This window comes from Heterodontus francisci, chromosome 5, assembly GCF_036365525.1.
Source record: "Heterodontus francisci isolate sHetFra1 chromosome 5, sHetFra1.hap1, whole genome shotgun sequence".
NCBI lineage: Eukaryota > Metazoa > Chordata > Chondrichthyes > Heterodontiformes > Heterodontidae > Heterodontus > Heterodontus francisci.
This window is the reverse complement of record NC_090375.1, coordinates 165,977,655-165,996,875: the sequence shown is the minus strand read 5'-3', so window position 1 is coordinate 165,996,875 and position 19,221 is coordinate 165,977,655. Positions and strand designations below refer to the sequence as shown.

The 19,221-nt window shown below is 44.5% G+C and overlaps 1 protein-coding gene across 9 annotated transcripts in view; it reads right to left on the bottom strand.

Moving 5' to 3' along the window:
* fbxo15 (F-box protein 15) overlaps positions 1–19,221 on the bottom strand; it is an 80,146-nt gene that overhangs the window by 27,468 nt on the left and 33,457 nt on the right. For 6 of the 9 annotated variants that reach the window (XM_068032328.1, XM_068032330.1, XM_068032331.1 and 3 more), the window contains 3 exons: positions 12,288–12,370; positions 10,970–11,115; positions 10,650–10,711 (listed from right to left, as the gene is read on the bottom strand). In XM_068032328.1, the coding sequence (XP_067888429.1) occupies positions 10,650–10,711; positions 10,970–11,115; positions 12,288–12,370 (291 nt within the window). The remainder of the gene's footprint in view (positions 1–10,649; positions 10,712–10,969; positions 11,116–12,287; positions 12,371–19,221) is intronic. The other 3 variants (XM_068032336.1, XM_068032333.1, XM_068032332.1) reach the window with 2 other exon arrangements.

Genomic DNA, 19,221 nt, shown 5'->3' with positions numbered 1-19,221 from the left:
GGCCCAGAGAACCCTGGCTGTCAAGGGATATAAAGGATGGGATCAGGGGAAAAAAGGAGGCTAATGGCAGATCCCAAGCGCTGAAAACAGCAGAAGCACTGGAAAAATGTAGAAAGTGGAGGGTGGCACTTTAAAAAGTAATGAGCAGAGCGAAGAGGGGACATGAAAAAAAACTGGCGGGCAAGATAAAGGAAAATCCTAAGGCATTTTATAAATATATTAAGGGTAAGAGGATAACCAGGGAAAGAGTAGGGCCCATTAGGGACCAACGTGGCAATCTTTGTGTGGAGCCGGAGGACATAGGTGAGGTTTTAAATGATTACTTTGCATCGGTGTTCACTATGGAGAAGGACGATGTAGGTGTAGAGATCAGTGAGGGGGATGGTGATATAGTTGAACATATTGTCATTGAAAGGGAGGAAATATTAGCTGTTTTATTGGGCTTAAAAGTGGATAAATCCTCAGGCCCAGATGAGATGTATCCCAAACTGTTATGTGAGGCAAGGGAGGAGATAGCAGGGGCTCTGACACAAATTTTCAAATCCTCTCTGGCCACAGGAGGGGTACCAAAGGACTGGAGGACAGCGAATGTGGTACCATTATTCAAGAAGGGTAGTAGGGATAAACCAGGTAACTACAGCCCGGTGAGTCTAACATCAGTGGTTGGGGAAATATTGGAAAAAATTCTGAGGGACAAGATTAATCTCCACTTGGAGGCAGGGATAATCAGCATGGCTTTGTCAGGGGGAGATCATGTCTGACTAACTTGATTGAATTTTTCGAGGTGACTAGATGTGTCGATGAGGGTAAAGCAGTAGATGTAGTATACATGGATTTCAGTAAGGCTTTTGATAAGGTCCCGCATGGGAGATTGATTAAGAAGGTAAGAGCCCATGGGATCCAGGGCAATTTGGCAAATTGGATCCAAAATTGGCTTAGTGGCAGGAGGCGGAGGGTAATGGTCGAGGGTTGTTTCTGCGATTGGAAGCCTGTGACCAGTGGTGTACCACAGGGATCGGTGCTGGGACCCTTGCTGTTTGTAGTGTACATTAATGGTTTAGACATGAATATAGGAGGTATGATCAGTAAGTTTGCAGATGACACGACAATGGTGATGTTGTAAATAATGAGGAGGAAAGCCTTAGATTAGAGAGAGATTTGGATGGGCTAATAAGATGGGCTGAGCAGTGGCAAATGGAATTTAATCCTGAAAAGTGTGAGGTGATGCATTTTTGGAGGACTAACAAGGCATGGAAATATACAATGGATGGTAGGACCCTCGGAAGGTCAGAAGGTCATGTACTTGTCCATTGATCACTAAAGGCAGCAGCACAGGTAGATAAGGTGGTTAGGAAGGCATATGGGATACTTGCCTTTATTAGCCGAGGCATAGAATATAAGAGCAGGGAGGTTATGATGGAGCTATATAAAACTCTAGTTAGGCCACAGCTGGAGTACTGTGTACAGTTCTGGTCACCACACTATAGGAAGGATGTGATCACATTGGAGAGGTGCAGAGGAGATTCACCAAGATGTTGCCTGGGCTGGAGCATTTCAGCTATGAAGAGAGACTGAAAAGGCTAGGGTTGTTTTCCTTGGAACAGAGAAGGCTAAGCGGAGACATGATTGAGGTGTACAAGATTATGAGAGGCATTGATAGGGTAGATAGGAAGAAACTTTTTCCCTTAGCAGAGGCGCCAAGAACCAGGGGGCATAGATTTAGGGTAAGGGGCAGGAGATTTAGGGCGGATTTGAGGAAAAAAATTTCACCCAGAGGGTGGTTGGAATCTGAAGAGGTGGTGAAGGCAGGAACCCTCAACATTTAAGAAGTATTTAGAGGAGCACTTGCAACGCCATAGCATACAAGGCTACGGGCCAAGTGCAGGAATATGGGATTAGAATAGTTGGGTGCTGGATGGCCAGGAGACATGATGGGCTGAAGGGCCTGTTTCTGTGCTATATAACTCTATGACTCTATTGCAATCCTGGACAACCACACCTGCAGTAAGTGTCTGCATCTTGAGGAACTTCAGCACAGCGTTGTTAAGCTGGAGTACAAGGTGTAGACATTGCATGGCATCAGGGAGGGGGAGAGTTACCTGTTAAATTTAATCCAGGAGGCAGTTACACCACATAAGTTAGGTCTGGTTAATGGTTAGAGACAAGAGGGTGTGACTGTGAGTCAGGCAAGTAAGGGCTCCTCCAGCACTGCACCTGGGGGTCCCTCGGTCTTTGCTCTTGTTCAACACTTATGAAGTTCTTGCTGCCTGTGTGGATGAGGTCAAAGTCTGCAAGGTTGATGAGTAAACTGACCACGGCACCATGCTGCAGGAGGCCATTGAAGTGGTGGGTGGGGGAAGAAATATGCCAGTGGTAGGAGACAGTATAGTCAGTGGAATACATACTGTTCTCTACAGTCACAACTTACAACTGCAAGTTCCGAAGTTTCTGTTGCCTGCCCAGTGCTAGGGTTTAAGACATCTCACAGCTGGAGTGGGAGGAGGATGATCCAGTTGCTGTGGTCCACAGAGGAACCAACAGCATAGGTAGAACTAGGAATGATGTTCTGCTGAGAGTACTTGAGGAGCTAGGGTTTAAGTTAAAATGCTGTACCTCACAGGTAATAACCTCTGGATTGTTACCTGATTCACACGCAAACTGGCATAGGGATAAACAGATTAGAAAGTATGTGGCTGAAGGAGTGGAATAGTATGGGAGGCAGAGGATTTACTTCATGGGCCACTGGCACCATTCCTGGGGAAAGAGGGAGCTGTTCCATTGGGAGAAGCTCCACTTGAACTGGGCTGGGACCAGAACCTGTTAACAGTATTCTGTTTAGTTAATTTTAATTTTATCCCCCTAGATCTGATTAACTAAACTAAATTATATGATAAATTATACACTTGAATTAGTTATAAAATTAATCATTTAGCTGTAGTTCCTTGGGATCTACCACCCCTCTGATGTCACATTTTCAGATTTAGAATTTTTTTCCAAATTGAAAAGCTAGGACAGTAGACAGGTTTGCAACCTGAGGAGGGTGAGGGGATTCAGGACAGGTGAGGAGGGTCACAGGCTCCCCTCTTGTCCTTCCTCTTATTTGACCCAAATGAGTGAGCATTTTACCTTTTACCTTTAATGTGATCGTGAAAGAAACAATCGGAAGATTTTCTTGAGTTTAAGCAAGAAAGAGGTGAGTTTATTATACTTAACAACTTAAACCCGATCTAAATAAAATAACGAAAAATACAATACACATACACGCACACACTCATATAGATTAGAGTGCAAAGTAGATTTGTGGTTGGATTAGTGTCCAAAATAAATTTTAAAAATTAATACACAGTCTGTGAGGTTGGATGATTCGGACGTATTCTGGCTGAAGTGGTGTTCTTAAAGTCTTTAACTGGTTAAAGTACACTTTGTAGCATGCCTACTTGGCTCAGGGTTTTCTTGGAGGCGGCCTTTCTTCCCCTGATGTGTCGGTCTGTAGCAATTTGTAGGCTTGGAGGGTCCACAGTCGCAGATGGTTTTTAAACTTGTGATGTTATCTAGAGGAAGGTGGGGGGGGGCGGCAGGAGAGAGAGAGATCGAGGGGGGCAGAGGGCGATCGAGGGGGGCAGAGAGAGAACTTCTGCTTCTGCACAGTTTGAGTCACTGGCTTGTCTGTCTTTGTCCAAGGGAAACTTCCAGCTTTCACAGAGATGGACAGACAGTGACATGACTGCCTCACTGCATTCTTTGGAACCTTCTAATGAGATTCAAGGTTAGGAATTTCCATCTCCCCATGCCTCAGGATGCCAATATTTGCACTTGGAGCGTTTTGCTCTTTCAAAGTCATGTGTCAGGATGGCCTTGAACTCCATGTTAATGAAGCAATCTTAGGTCATTCAATCACTGCAGCAAGGCATTGTTTTGGGTCCAAATATATAATTCATGTGTCTCCTGTGGAAGGCTTAGAATATGAAAGGTGTTTCAGATGCAAAATGCAGTGGCCATCTTGGTTGCCAGTTTTTTTTTAAATTAGAAGTTTAATGCAAGTTTCCCACCAATGAATTAAAATTCCTCATTTGGCATATTGTATTTTCTTGACAAGGCAAATTCAAAAGCAATAAGAGGAATGTCAAGGCTGTAGAGCCGAGTTGCGATTTTCGTCAAGATCTTTGGGTCAAGAAGGGACAAAGAGCTTAACAAAGGTAAAAGGGCATTATTGACTAAGGTGACATCAGAAAAATAGAAAAATGTTAAAGCTAAAGGCACTGTATTATCTGAATAAGCGAAGTATTCTGAACAAAATAGATGAATTAATGGCATAAGTGGATTTGATCTAATGGCCATTACAAAAATGTGATTGCAGAGTGACCAAGGCTAACTAAATATTTGAGGATACTTAACTTTTAGAAGAGATGGGGAAAGTGGGGGACGTAGCCCTGATAATAAAGGGTGAGATAGTAGAGAGAAAAGAAGGATCTTAGCTTGGAAAATCAAGAGATAGAATCTGTTTGGGCGGAGCTAACAAGCAACAAAGGGCAGAAAACACTGGTGGGAGTAGTTTATAGGCCTCCTAACAGTAATTGTACTGTCAGGCAGAATATAAATCAGGAAATTAGAGGTGCATATAGTAAGGGTAATACAGTAATCATGGGGGGAGTTTAATCTTCATATAGATTGGGTGAACCAAATTTGTAGCAAATAGTGTAGAAGAGAATTTCATGGAATGCATACAAGATAGTTTTCTAGATCAGTATATCAAGAAACCAACTAGGCATCAGCCTATTTAGATATAGTTTTCAGCAATAAGACACGGTCAATTGGTAACCTCGTAGTGAAGCTGCCTCTGGGATATAGTGTAAAGGCCTGCTTGGGTCTGCAAATGAAACTCGACCCGAGCCCAACCCTAGTCCTTTCATTTTCTCCTGCACCCAACCCGACCCTTGGAATATAATCAACTTTATTGAAGAGGTTGTGCTCTACCTTGGATGGAATCACTCAATGCAGACTAGTGCGGAGTGTTTCCCACCTTGGCGTCCTGGCCGTCACTGTGTCCGACCTGATCCGACCCGAGCCTGAATGGCAGACCCGGAAGAGTGACCCGACCCAAACCAGACACATGTAGTCGGGTTCTGTCTGGTTCGAGTCGGTTAGCCATGCTCCAATACAGTGATCATGGTATGGAAGAACGTTGTTATATTGAGTTTAGAGTGATTTAGTTAAGTTTCAAACTAAGGTCTCAAATCTGAACAAAGCAAACTACATAGGCAAGAGGGGCAAGTTGACTAAGATAGAATGGAAACTAGATTAAAAGATATGACAGTCGATAAGCAATGGCAAATATTTGGCGAATTAATTCAAAGTTTGCAATTAATTCAATATTTATTCCTTGAAAGAATAAAAGCCTCACAGAAAAAGTGGTCCAAACATGGCTAACAAGGGAAGTTAAAGTTAATATTAAAGGAAGGGTTTTATAATATTCCCAGAAAAAGTAGCAAGCCCAATGATTTTAGAATTCAGCAAAGGATAACCAAGAAATTTTTTGCTCTTATTCGTTCATGGAATATTGGAATATGGGCATCGCTGACAAGGCCAGCATTCACTGCCCATCCCTAATTGCCCATGAGAAGGTGGTGGTGAGCTGCCTTCTTGAACTGCTGCAGTCCATGTGGGGCAGGTACACCCACAGTGCTGTTTGGAAGCGAGTTCCAGGATATTGACCCAGCGACGATGAAGGAATGGCAATATAGTTCCAAGTCAGGATGGTATGTGGCTTGGAGGGGAACTGGCAGGTGGGTGTTCCCATGCAACTGCTGCCCTTGGCCTTCTAGGTGGTAGAGGTCGTGGGGTTGGAAGGTGGTGTCGAAGGAGCCTTGGTGCATTGCTGCAGTGCATCTTGTAGATGCTGCTGCCACTGTGCACCGGTAGTGGAGGGAGTGAATGTTTGTTACTGGGGTGCCAATCAAGTGGGCTGGCTTGTCCTGGATGGTGTTGAGCTTCTTGAGCGTTGTTGGAACTGCACCCATCCAGGCAAGTGGAGAGTATTCCATCACAGTCCTGACTTGTGCCTTGTAGATGGTGAAGAGGCTTTGGGGAGTCAGGAAGTGAGTTACTCGTCGTAGGATTCCTAGCCATTGACCTGCTCTTGTAGCCACAGTATTTAGATGGTCAATGGTAACCCCCAGGATGTTGATAGTGGGGGATTGAGTGATCATAATGCCATTGAATGTCATGGGGAGATGGTTACATTCTCTCGTTTGTGATGGTCATTGCCTGGCACTTGTGTGGCGCGAATGTTACTGGTCACTTATCAGCCCAAGCCTGGATATTGTCCAGGTCTTGCTACATTTCTACATGGAGTACTTCAGTATCTGAGTAGTAGCAATAAAGAAAGAGACAGAATGAAAGTAAACTAGTAAAAGACATAGAAACAGATTATAAAAGCTTCTCTAAGTCTGTAAAAAGGAAGAGATTATCAAAGTAAACATGGGCTAGAGGCAGAGAAAGGCAAAATGGAGAATAAGGACATGGCAGAGAGGTTAAGCAAATACTTTGGCCTGGATTTTGTGCTGGCGACAGGATTCTCAATGTCCGGAAAAAGGGACGCTGAGAACCCGGCATCATCTTTTCACTGGAAGACCCGCCGAATCTAGTGCCAATCTGGCACTTAAGTGGACAGTGGTGGGCCTTTCACAGGATCAAGGATCCAGTCGCTAGAAGTCACACCCTTGGAGAGCTGCCAGCCAGAGGCCAGCAGCTCTTCCACTGAGCAGAGGAGCACCTATCAGATGCCCAGGAGCGGCTCTGGATCCAGGTCACAGGTAGGTCAGTGAGGGGTCTCATGGGGTGGGGGGTTGTTGGGGAGGGGGGTGTGGAGGGGGTTGCTCTCTGTGACACCACCCATCCCGATGCCAGGTCCCCCGTTCAGGCACTGTGCCTTTTAATGAATGACCCCCCTCCCCCCAGAGCTGGGACACTGTTTTTCCTGCTAATTACAATGGAGGCAGGATGAAGCCCTTACTGGAAACTTAACAAAATTAGTATTGGCAAAGAAATAGTATTGGAGAAATTAATGGGTTTAAAAGGTCAACAAATCCCAGGGACCTGATGGCATGCTTCCTAGGGTTTTTAATCGAGGTGACTACAAAGAGGCTGGATGCAGTGGTTGTAAGCTTCCAGAATTACCAAGATGCTGAGACAGTTCCCATCGATTGGAAGGTAGCAAATGTCACCATGCTCTTAACAAAAGGAGGGAGAGAAAGCAGGGAACTACACGCCAGTTAATCTGGCATGAGCAGTAGGGAAAATGCTTTAATCTGTTACTAAGCATAGGGTACTTAGAAAATCGTAACATGATTAGGCAGAGACAACATAACAGTAGCATAAGTGGCTATGTTACTGGACTAGTAATCCAGAAGCCTGGACTCCCAGAGACATGAGTTCAAATCCCAACACAGCAGCTGGGGAGTTTAAGCTCATTAATTATATAAATCTGGAATTAAAAAGCCAGTCTCAGTAATGGTGACCATGAAACTACATCTGGTTCACTAAAGTCCTTTAGGGAAGGGAACCCGCCATCCTTACCTCCACAGGTGAGGATGAGGTCAGGTAGGTTGGTTCTTTCACCACTAGTTGCAGGCCCAATCTGGCAGATACATCCATCAGAACTTGGCTAACTCATGTAGTGGTGGTACTGAATCACTCTTAGTGATGGACGGGACACCGTCTCAGGATAAGGGGGTTGATCATTTAGGAATGAGATGAGGAGAAATTTCTTCACTCAAAGGGTTGTGAATCTTTGGAATTGTCTGCTTCAGAGGGTTGTGGATGCTCCATTGTTGAGTATATTTAAGGCCAAGATAGACAGATTTTTGATCTTTCAGGGAATCAAGGGATATGGGAAGCAGTAGGGAAAGTGGAATGAGGCAGAAGATCAGCCTTGATTGTATTGAATATTTGAGGACCAGGACCTCAAAGCCAGGATTAAGGTCATGCTTTACTGGATAGCAGTCATCCCTGTGGTCCTATATGCTTCCGAGACTTGGACAATCTATAGCAGGTACCTCAAGGCACTGCAGAAATACCACCAATGTTGTTGCTGCAAAATTCTTCACATTCGTGGCAGGGTGTGGTCTAATGTCAACATCCTCTCCCAAGCCAATATTCCCTGCATCAAGGTGCTAATCACCCAAAACCAGCTTCACTGGATGGGCCACATCACTCGCGTGCCTGACTCCAGTCCCCCAAAGCAAATGCTCTACTCTGAGCTTCGCCATGGCAAAAGACTCCGAGGAGGACAGAGGAAATGCTTTACGGACATTTTCAAATCATCCATGAAGAAATCCAACACACACTGACTCATGGGAGTCCCTGTCCCTCGACCGCTCAAAATGGAGAAGGTGCATGCGGGAAGGTATCAAGCACTTCATGAGACTGCGACAGGAGTACGCGGAGGCCAAGTCCAGGCAGCAGAAGGAGCGCACAGCATAGCACCCACCACCTCCCAAGCAAGTAAATTGCCTATCCAACTCTTCAAATGCCACCTACCCCACTTGTGGTAGGGTCTGCAATCATCCTTCGGACTCGTTAGCCATGTTAGAATGCACTGAACCAGTGTGGAAGCAAGTCATCCTCAGTCCTGAGGGACTGCCTAAAGAGGAGGAGGAATGGCACAATCGACTCAAGGAGTTGTATGCTCTATTCTTGCTCCTATTTCTTATGTTATGACAATGAAAACCCCCACCCAGAGTTCATTCTGCGCCCTTGCTCAGTGATCTTCCAAGTGCTGTTCCACATGGAGTAATATGGAGGACAGTAGGTGGTGTTCAGCAACTGCTTTCCTTGCCCATGTTTGAGCTGATGCCATCAGACTTCGTGGCATCCAGCGTCAATGTTGAGAACTTCCAGGGCCACTCTCTCTTAACTGTATACCACTGAGCCGCCACCTCTGATGGATCTGTCCTACTCGTGGGACAGAACGTATCCAGGGATTTATTTATTTATTTAGAGATACAGCACTGAAACAGGCCCTTCGGCCCACCGAGTCTGTGCCGACCATCAACCACCCATTTATACTAACCCTACACTAATCCCATATTCCTACCACATCCCCACCTTCCCTATATTCCCCTACCACCTACCTATACTAAGGGCAATTTATAATAGCTAATTTATCTATCAACCTGCAAGTCTTTGGCTGTGGGAAGAAACCGGAGCACCCGGCGAAAACCCACGCGGTCACAGGGAGAACTTGCAAACTCCGCACAGGCAGTACCCAGAATTGAACCCGGGTCGCTGGAGCTGTGAGGCTGCGGTGCTAACCACTGTGCCGCCCGCATGATGGAAAAGTCAGTGACATTGGCTGATAAGGTTCTGTGAGTATGATTACTTCAGGCTTTACTGGTCTGTGGAATGTCTCTCCCAATTTTGGCACAAGTCCCCAGATGTTAGTGAGGAGGGGTTTCTGGGTCGACTGGGCAAATGGTGCCTTATGTATCCAGTGCCAGGTGGTTCACCTGGTTTTATTCTTCATAGACTTTTTATCAGCAGCTTGATAGAACTGAGTGGCTTGCTAGGCTATTTCAGAGGACAGATATACAAGTCAAACACATTGTTTTGGAGTCATGTATAGGGAAGACTGGGTAAGGACAGCAGATTTCTTTTCCTATAGGACATTAGTAAACAAGGTGAGCTTTTTCAACAATCTGGCTGCTTAATGATCACCATTACTGATACTAGCTTTTAATTCCAGTTTCATTTAATTAATTGAATTTAAATTCCCTGGCTGCCGTGGTGGGATTTGAACTCATGTCTTTGAATCAGTTGCCCAGGCCTCTGGATTACTCGTCCAGTAACATAACCACTACAACACCATATAAAGGTGGGCAAGTGTGAAATTACCCACTCTGGAAGGGAAAATAGAAAAGCAGAATATTTTTAAATGGTGAGACACTGGGAAATGTTGGGTGTCCTTTTACACAAATCGCAGAAAGGTATGGCAAGAAATTAGGAAAGCAAATGGTATGTTAGCCTTTATTACAAAGGGATTGGAATATACTAGTAAACAAGTCCTATTAGAATTATATAGGGCCTTGGTGAGAGGAGAGGTAGAGTAGACTAAGCCTGCACTCCCTGGAGTTTAGAAGAATTGAGGTGATCTTATTGAAACATATAAAATTCCTAAGGGGATCAACAGGATTGATGCTGGGAGGATGTTTCCGCTGGCTGGGGAATCTAGAGCTAGGGGCCACAGACTCAGAGTAAGGAGTCAGCCATTTAGGACTGAGATGAGGAGAAATCTCTTCATTCAGAGGGTTGTGAATCTTTGGAATTCTTTACCCAGAGAAATATGGATGCTCACTCATTGAGTATATTCAAGACAGAGATCAATAGATTTCTGGATACTAAGGGAATAATGGAATCTGTGAAGAGTGCAAGGAGTTGAAGTAGAAGATCAACCATGATCTTATTGAACAGTTGAGTGGGCTCGAAGGGCCGAATGACCTATTCCTGCTCCTATTTCTTATGTTCTTTGGATGCAATATTCTAAATGCGGTCTAAGCACTTTTTTGCCTGGGTACTTAAAGCCAGACTTTGTCCAGGCAAAAAATAGAATATTCTTGTCTTTGTGTTCAGACGTCATGGGTAAAGAATTGTACCTTCAGCTTATAGCTAGAGAACTGATGTCCTGGCAGATGCTGGAGAAAGTTGTTGGGATTGCCTGTAAAGATATACATTTTCTATTACATTTCTCCAGCTTGTACTGTGTAGTTCATATAGCAATAATAATAATTCCAATATTAGGGGTTCATTGTTTGACCATAGCTATGGATTCTATGAATCAGAGCAAAAAGTAGAGGCCGGAGAAATCTTGCCTACTCTATGTAGGGGGAAAGCAGGCAAGGTGCAATCACTGGTGCTACAAATATCTTTCATAAAAATAAAGCAGCATTACAAACTAAAATGAAAGCCTTCTTACCTTTTCTACAGAACAGGTTATGAAAACTACCAGACATGAAGGAGCTTTTTCCACTGTGCAAGGTAATGTGGCAATGGTAGCCATGCAGCCCATATACCTGGTCAATGTCATCCAACACTGGCTCATGAGGTGGTGGTGAATATAGGCTTTTCAAAATATCAAACAAGTGAAAATGTAAATAGATTGGACAAATAATCCTGTCTGAAGATCATAAAACTCCCCATAGGTATTATGTAATGCAAGAACAATATATTAACGAAGAAACACTTTTTAGATAGAAAAGAGATGGGCTTGTCCAACTCACCTGTTGAATAATCAGGTTACAACCTTTCCTGATGTAGAACCACGGAAAGACTTACAGCGCAGAAGGACGGCAATTGGCCCATCGTGTTCATGCCAGCTGAAAGAGAGCTGTCCAGCCTAATGCACCCTCCAGCCCACAGTCCATTGCGTTGTATGTTACGGCATTCCGTGTGTGTTTTTTAAATGTAATGAGAGCTTCTACCTCTGCCACCCTTTCAAGCAGTGAGTTCCAAATCCCCATAACCCACTGGGTGAAAGAATTCCTCAAAACTCTCCTCTAATCCTTCCACCAATTACTTTAAATCTATGCCCCCTGGTTAATGACCTCTCGAACAGAAATAGGTACATCCTATCACTCTATCTCTGCCCCTGAATTTTATACACCTCAATCGAATCTCCCTCCTCTATTCCAAGGAAAATAAACCCAGCTTTTCCAGTCTTTCCTCATAGCTAAAATTTTCCATTCCTGGCAGCATCCTCGGAAATCTCTTCTGTTCCCTCTCTAAGTACAATCACATCCTTCCTGCAATGTGTTGACCAGAATTGTACACAGTACACAAACTGTGGTCTAACTAGTGTTTGATGCAGTTCTAGCCTAACCTCCCTGCTCTTATACTCTCGGCCTCGGCCAACAAAGGAAAATCTCCTGCATGCCTTCTTGACCACCTTATCTACCTGTCCTGCTGCCTTCAGGGATCTGTGGACATGCACGTCAATGTCCCCCTGTTCCTCTACACTTTTCAGAATCCTAGCATTTATTGTGTATTCCCTTGCACTGTTTGTACTCCCCAAATAAATTACCTCACACTTCTCTGGATTGAATTCCATTTGCCACTTTTCTGCCCACTTAGCCAGATTATGAACAAATACAATCTTTTTATTAAATGTAGCTATCATAAGAATCTTAATTTTCCATAATTCCAATGCAATTTAGATAGATATTTCAGTTACCAAGTTTAAACGTTTAAGTTTTTTTTTAATATATCCTTTAACACAAAAGCACAATTCTCCTTACCGGGTAGCTGATCCTAAAGTGCTCTTCTCAATGAGCTGATGGAAATGAAGAGTTGCAACAACAACAGCCAATTCTCCATCTTCCTAAACATTTAAAAGAAAAATGTTTGTGGTGAAGAAGAGCACACGACTTTATCTTTAATCTGTCAGTGTTCATCGGGATTATTCTGGTGCCACTGTCATGGCATATGTGTAAAATTTTTTAAAAATGCACAACTACTATGCTGCTCTTGACAGGTATTATGAAGATAAAGCATGTGGCTCTCACTTTATGCAAAATGTTATAAAAGACAAGCATCTGCAGATCTACTTCCTGGTGATATAATGCTGTTATCTTATTTCCAATATTAAACTATTGAGGACATCTTTGGAATGTTTTAGACTATGTAAACTCAAATTTTTTACTTGTGAAAATGCAGTCATTATGCGAGTATTTTTCTCATCCATAATTTAAACACAAGTGACCTAAAGATATTAAAAAGGTGTTCTTATAAACTTTTTGCTTATTGTGCTTACATGTTTAAAAATTCACAAACTTCCTATTTTCTAGGTAACAATTCAACTTAGGACACGAAGTACAACAGAATGAAGAGAAGCAATTTTCTACCCCTTTCAATATTTAGAAAGTAATGGTTTTTAAATCAGTCTGAATCACCATTAGACTCAAATACCAATAATCTGAGAACTGACAATTATTCTCTAAATTCATTCATCCTAAACTATCTTTTTTTATTTTCAGATCAGATTCTTTTAAACCTAATTTGCTCGGCATTCCTATTAGTTCACATGGTTCTCAGTCTGGGCTCCTATAGAACTCATGTCACAACTAGCAATGTACCGACACTCAACCCCTCCTCAACCATTTGGTGTCTCTCAAATGCTTTCCAAATACAATTTCCAAACGGCCTCCCTTCTCTGCTGTAAATTGTGTTACCTGCATTTGATATGAATATTCGTTGAGGCAGATGACCGGCCATAAGCTAGAATGGCGGAGCAGGCTCAAAGGGCTGAATGGCCTACTTCTGCTCCTATGTTCCTATTCAAATAGCATTTCTTCTCGTATTCATATATATATTAATATATTTAGCCCATTTTATTCATTTGTAAACCATCTTTATTATTTTTGTTATTAAAAACTGGTGTGACAATACCCATATTAATGATTCTTTGGTAGGTAATCACTGATGGCTATGATTATGTACTTATATTTTCATTAAATCTGATGATTGTTACTTTTTTATAACTTTGAATTTTGCATAGTTTTAATATGTACAATTATAAAAAAATTTCCAAAACATATTAAGTAGTGTACATTCATCTAAACAGAGTGCAGAAAATGTTAATATATCGGGCCATTACTCTCAACAGGTTGACATATATTCAAAAGAATTTTAAGATTAGAGCAATTATGTTATATTTGTGTGTACAATCTACAAATCATTGGTAAAATGCAACTGGGTACAAACAAGCTGAAGACAGTCAATAAAATTGAATTTTTTTTTTAAAAAGGGGCAAACATAATTGTACAAAGTGGCTACAAAAGGTTTGATTTCTGTATTTTAAGTGACTCAGGATAAAAAGATAAATCTGACGAATAATGATAAATAAAATGCAATTAAAAGATTTTAATTTGTTGATTTAAGTAAATGTGCTGAAATTAATGATTCCATGGCCTGAATTTTACGTTGGGCAAAAAGTTGGTGGCGAGCTGGCCTCCGCCAGGCCTGGGGAGCCTGGCGTAATTTTTCACTTCCCAAACCCTTAATTGGTCTTGGGCGGGACTTCCACCTCCTTGAGGCAGGAAGTTCCACCCAATGGAGCTGGCGGCCAATCAGCAGGCCGGCAGCTCTTAGTCCCAGCAGAGCCACTGGGAGCTGGGACTACAGCCAGCCATCAAAGCAAGAGAAAGGATGGCCCCAGAACAATGGTAAGTTTTTGGGGCTTCGCCGGGGACAATCGGCCAGGTCCTGGCGAGGCAAGAGGGTTCAAATTGAGGGGGAAGAAGCGTTGTGCATTGGGGGTGGTTGAGCCTTCCAGGGCAGCCCTCTGTGGGGCACAGAAGGCCGCCTAGTTTACCAGGTGGGATTCTTGAGGCCTTTACCGTCCGGGTCGCCGAGGGCAAAATACCCGCGGCGGCGGGAGGAGACCCTTATGTGCCAGTTAATTGGTCATTTAAGGGCCTTGATTGGCCTGGGGCTGGCGGGCCATTTCTTGCCACTGCCGCCCCGCGTAAAATTGCAGTGGGGGCCGGTGCGGGTCGGGAATGGCCTCCCCGCCTCCCACTCAACTTTATGTGCCCCTCCCAGCCTGCTCGGCCCTTGTATAATTTAGTAATATAGTAATGAAAATTTTTCAGAACAATACAGTTATGTGGTAAAGCTAATCTCTCACTAATGAAGTATTTCTTTTCTTTTGAAGTTTGATAAATTTGTATGGAAACTTAGGCCGGGATTTTAGTAGTCCTGCAGCATTTCCGACGGCGGGACCGGAAGCTGGCGGAACCTCTGCTTCTGCCATTTTTCCCGTTTCACATGTAATTTTGCATGCAAATCAATGGTACGGTAAAGGACACGCGAGACACATGCGATCATGCGGCGGGGGACAGACTTTCATTGCTGGAACCCACTGTAACTCAGTCAAGCATCATGAGCGCCACGGTTATAAATCATTCTGCCTAAGTAGCAACAGCCTTCGTTGTATGTAAATGTCTTCAGATTTAATGCAATTAAATCTTTTACTTAGTTTTAACTCCTTTTTCCTTGCTTAATTTTTCAAACTCAGCACCAACTCCCCGTAATGTTTTTTTGACTACAGCGAGGGCTAAAAGAAAAAAGTCAGCCAGCAGGAAGCATCTCGCCCCATAGTTCAGTAATGCTTCCCTGCAGGTCCTCCTTCAGGCCGTCGGGGAAAGGCAGAAGGTCCTTTTCCCTGCAGATGGAGTCAGAAGACCCTCCCACCTGACCAAGGCAGCAGCCTGGATGGAGGTAACGGAGGAGGTCTCGAACCGTGTGGTGATGCGACAAACCTGGGTTCAGTGTTGGAAACGCATCAATGACTTGCTCAGATTGGCGAGGGTCTTGCAATTGATCGTAACAAAGCGGTTCCATGTTATTCCTCCCTGACTTCATGTGTTTAAGACAAGGCATGCAGTGAGCAGCCTTGGTACCATACACTAAATGATGTTGACGATTGGCATTTTTTTTGTGGTTGGGTGTGTCGTGCGAAGGCCAGTCCAGAATGAGTAATGTCAATGTAGGTATACAATGAGTGTGCAGCATCTTTTGACACATCATTAAATCGGCACTCTTTCCTGCAGCATAAACACACCCACAACCAGCCGAAGCAGGCAAAGACAAGTGCAGGTGTCCCAGACATCAGGGTACTGACGCCGGCTGAGAAGAGGCAGCAGAAATTGCGAGAGGAGGGAGCAGAGCAGTCGCAGATAGCGAGGCAGGATCCTCAAGGCATAAAGATGAAGTGTCACCTTCAGACTGGCAGCCAATTAAGCACACCAACAGAAAATGGATGAACTGATGCTTAATGTGCCTCCGTTTGTGTCCCCACAGCAGGTGCCCGCACTCGAGTCGCAGAACGCCGCGAGGCCCAAACCTCCTCCTCTGCAAAGGAACCATTGCTCCAGACAGTGTACTGTCACCTACCTCTTCTTCCACCTCCACCAACGCAGATATACCCAAACAATCTGCAGGGAGTTTTAAGATTGCAATCTGGGGTCGCAATCTGGTGCGCACAACACAGACACACCCAGCAACTGAGGGAGCATGTGCCAGGTGGGTTCACTGACAATCGGAGGACAACTGAGGTCCAGGCCCCTGCTCAGCCCCACCTTCATGATGATCCTCTGTTGCTACGTCTGTTGGATATGCAGCAAACCCATGGGGAGAATATGTTGGAGATGCCCGAGGTCATGCAGGGTTTTGCACGTGCCATGGAGGAGTTCATGCGGCCTGACGTCTGCTATGTCCCAGGCATATGAGTGTATAGCTCCTCAGTCAAGAGTTTGGCAAGCTCTGTAGCGAGCCTGGTTGAACACGAGCCATATGTGCTCTGAACTGCACTCTATTGCTGTAGCCATGGGCTCCATGCAGCAGAGTTGAAGCGAGAGGGGGATGAGGAACCTGGACCTCCCTCCAGGTGCTCCTTCCCCTCAGGTGCCTTTGTGCACACAGATGGAGGAGGAGCGTGCCAGCTGGCCCAGGGCCTTCCTTTCAAGACATCCCCAGGGAAAACGGTGCCTCGTCCTCCCACCACCATACCCCCCCACCCCCTAACATTGATCCTTTACCTCCAGCAGGTGAGCACATGGGGGATACTCAAGCACCAGTGCTGCAGACCCCTGGTAGGATGGAGCCATCAAGATCCCGTTCCTCCAGAGGACACCCACCACCATCATCTACAACAACGGGGCAGTGAGCTGAGCAGACTGTCTCCACCTCAGCGGCTAACGTCAAGGTTGCACCTAGACACAGTGGTAGTAAACGTAAAAAGATTTGATCACGAGGGTGGCACAGGTGTTGTAAATATCGTGCATATAATTGATGTTTCAATACATACTTGTTTTAATATTTGAAGCACTCTCGTAAATCATTTGCTTTGTTTCAGTTGAAAAGAAAAATGATTATTGGAAGCCTATGGCAAGAATGCACTGATGCTTGCAATGGATTTCTGAAAGTCTTCAGTGATGGCTGTTTGACGTTTGAGGATTTTGCACTTTTTTCCTTACTAACATACCTTACATTTGTATTTCTGTGGTCACCTCTTACAGTCCTTGCATAGGTGTGTTTGCGGTTCCATCGTAACCCAGAAAAGATTTGATCTGCCGGCCACATCAAAGTGCTGCAATGTTGTAGCATCCTATGTGTGCAGAGCAATGCCTTGATGCAGAATAATATTGCCATAGAGACGCAGCTCGCTTTCAAAATAAAGTTGATAGCAGACAGGTCATTAGGCACATCTCCACTGCAGGTTCATGTGCTATTGTCAGAAGAGCCGTTCTTTTCAATCACAGCAATGAAGACGACCTCAGCATATGTGAACATATTTGGAGAATTTATTTCCTGCTCCTAACGTTCCTTTATGAAATGCCTCAGCGTTGGTTGAAATGTTCAAATATGAGGTTCTCTCTGATGTCCCTTGCATGTCTCTCCATGGCCCTTATATCCATAACAGCATCATTTGCATTGCTGTCCTCCTCCTCACCCTCTTCGTAGCCATCCTCATCTGAGGAGGACTGGTGTTCCTCCTGTTCCTCCACATGCAAAATATAACCGCGTCTAATTGCCAGGTTGTGCAATGCACAGCAGACAATGATTATTCGTGAGATCCTCTGTGGCATGTACAAGAGCCCCTCCAGACCAGTCAAGGTAGTAGAGGCGCATTTTCAACATGCTAATGGGGCGTTCGATAATGGTTCTGGTGGAAGCGTGAGCAGCATTGTACTGCTCTTCAGCTGGACTTTGGGGATGCCGCACTGGTGTCCAAAGGGGGTTAACCCTCACCCCCCAGGATCCAATTCTCTACTTTGGCTGGTTTGTCAAAAAATTCCTAGCAGCTGTGAGGTCCTCAAAATCTATGAGTCGTGACAGCTCCCTGGGAAATGAGCGCAAACTTGCATGACTCTTCTCTTGTGGTTGCAAACCAGTTATACATTCAAAGAGTGGAAGCCTTTGCGATTCACAAATGCAGCATGCTGGTCCCAGAGAGCTCGAATGGCCAGGAGTGCAGTCAATCTCTAAGGAACTCAGCGATGGCGCGAAGGCCGCAAATCTTGCTGCCTGGATGTCTTCGTCGTCAGGTAAGTAGATGAAATCACTGGCACGATGAATCACTGGAAACTCACCAAAGCTCCTTTGACAGCACCTTCCAAACCCGTGATCTCTACCAACTAGAAGGACAAGGGCAACAGATGCATGGGAACACCACCACCTGCAAGTTCCCCTCCAAGCCATACACCATCCTGACTTTGAACTATATCGCCGCTCCTTCATTGTCACTCTGTCAAAATCCTGGAACTCCCTTCCTAACAGCACTGTGGGTGTACCTACACCACATGAACTGTAGCAATTCAAGAAGGTGGTTCACCACCACCTTCTCAAGGGCAATTAGGGATGGGCAATAAATGCTGGGCTAGCCAGCGATGCCCACATCCCGTGAAAGAATAAAATAAAAATAGAGCATTGGCCGTGCAGACTGAGATATACCACATCACCCGTTGAGCCCTTGAAGGCACTGCTCACAAAACAAATTGAGTGCAGCAGTAACCTTGAGGGAAACTGGCATGGAATTTCCAACAAACCCAAGTGGTTGCAGGTTATGCTGCAGGATCCTACAAATTTCTGTGACCTTTTCACGTGACATCCTTAGGCATCTCTGGCATTACCTCTCTGGCGTTTGACGGTAATTTGTCCTTGTCCTGAGGATGCAATGACATGCCACTCCCCTATCTTCAATAAATGCCATTCCTGGATGTTATCATTCTCAGCATCCTCACTTTTTTGTTCTGCCTGCTGCTGCCGTTGAGGCATCATGCGCTGAGGGAAAAGAGCCCTCCCTTAATTGCTCCCTCTGCTGTTCTTCCCATCGTAGGAGACAAATTGGGTATACAAGACCCATGTCTTTGCAGTTTTGCAAACAATGAAATGAGCAGAGTTTTCCAATTCAGCCTTCTGTTGCCAGTCAGATGAACCATCGAGGCAATGATGAGATTGTTCTTATGTGCCTTAAAATTGCACCCAGCCGGAAATCCCACCCACCATCATTGGTCTCCCCCCACTCGACTTACAATCCTCGAGTAGCCATGTAGTTTGTATTATCATTTGAGAAAATGGTGCATGTACAATTTAAGGCAGTTTCCCTACCTTCCAACCTCCTTCTGCCACCTTCCAGCCTGCACACATCTCCCTTGATCCACCTAACGT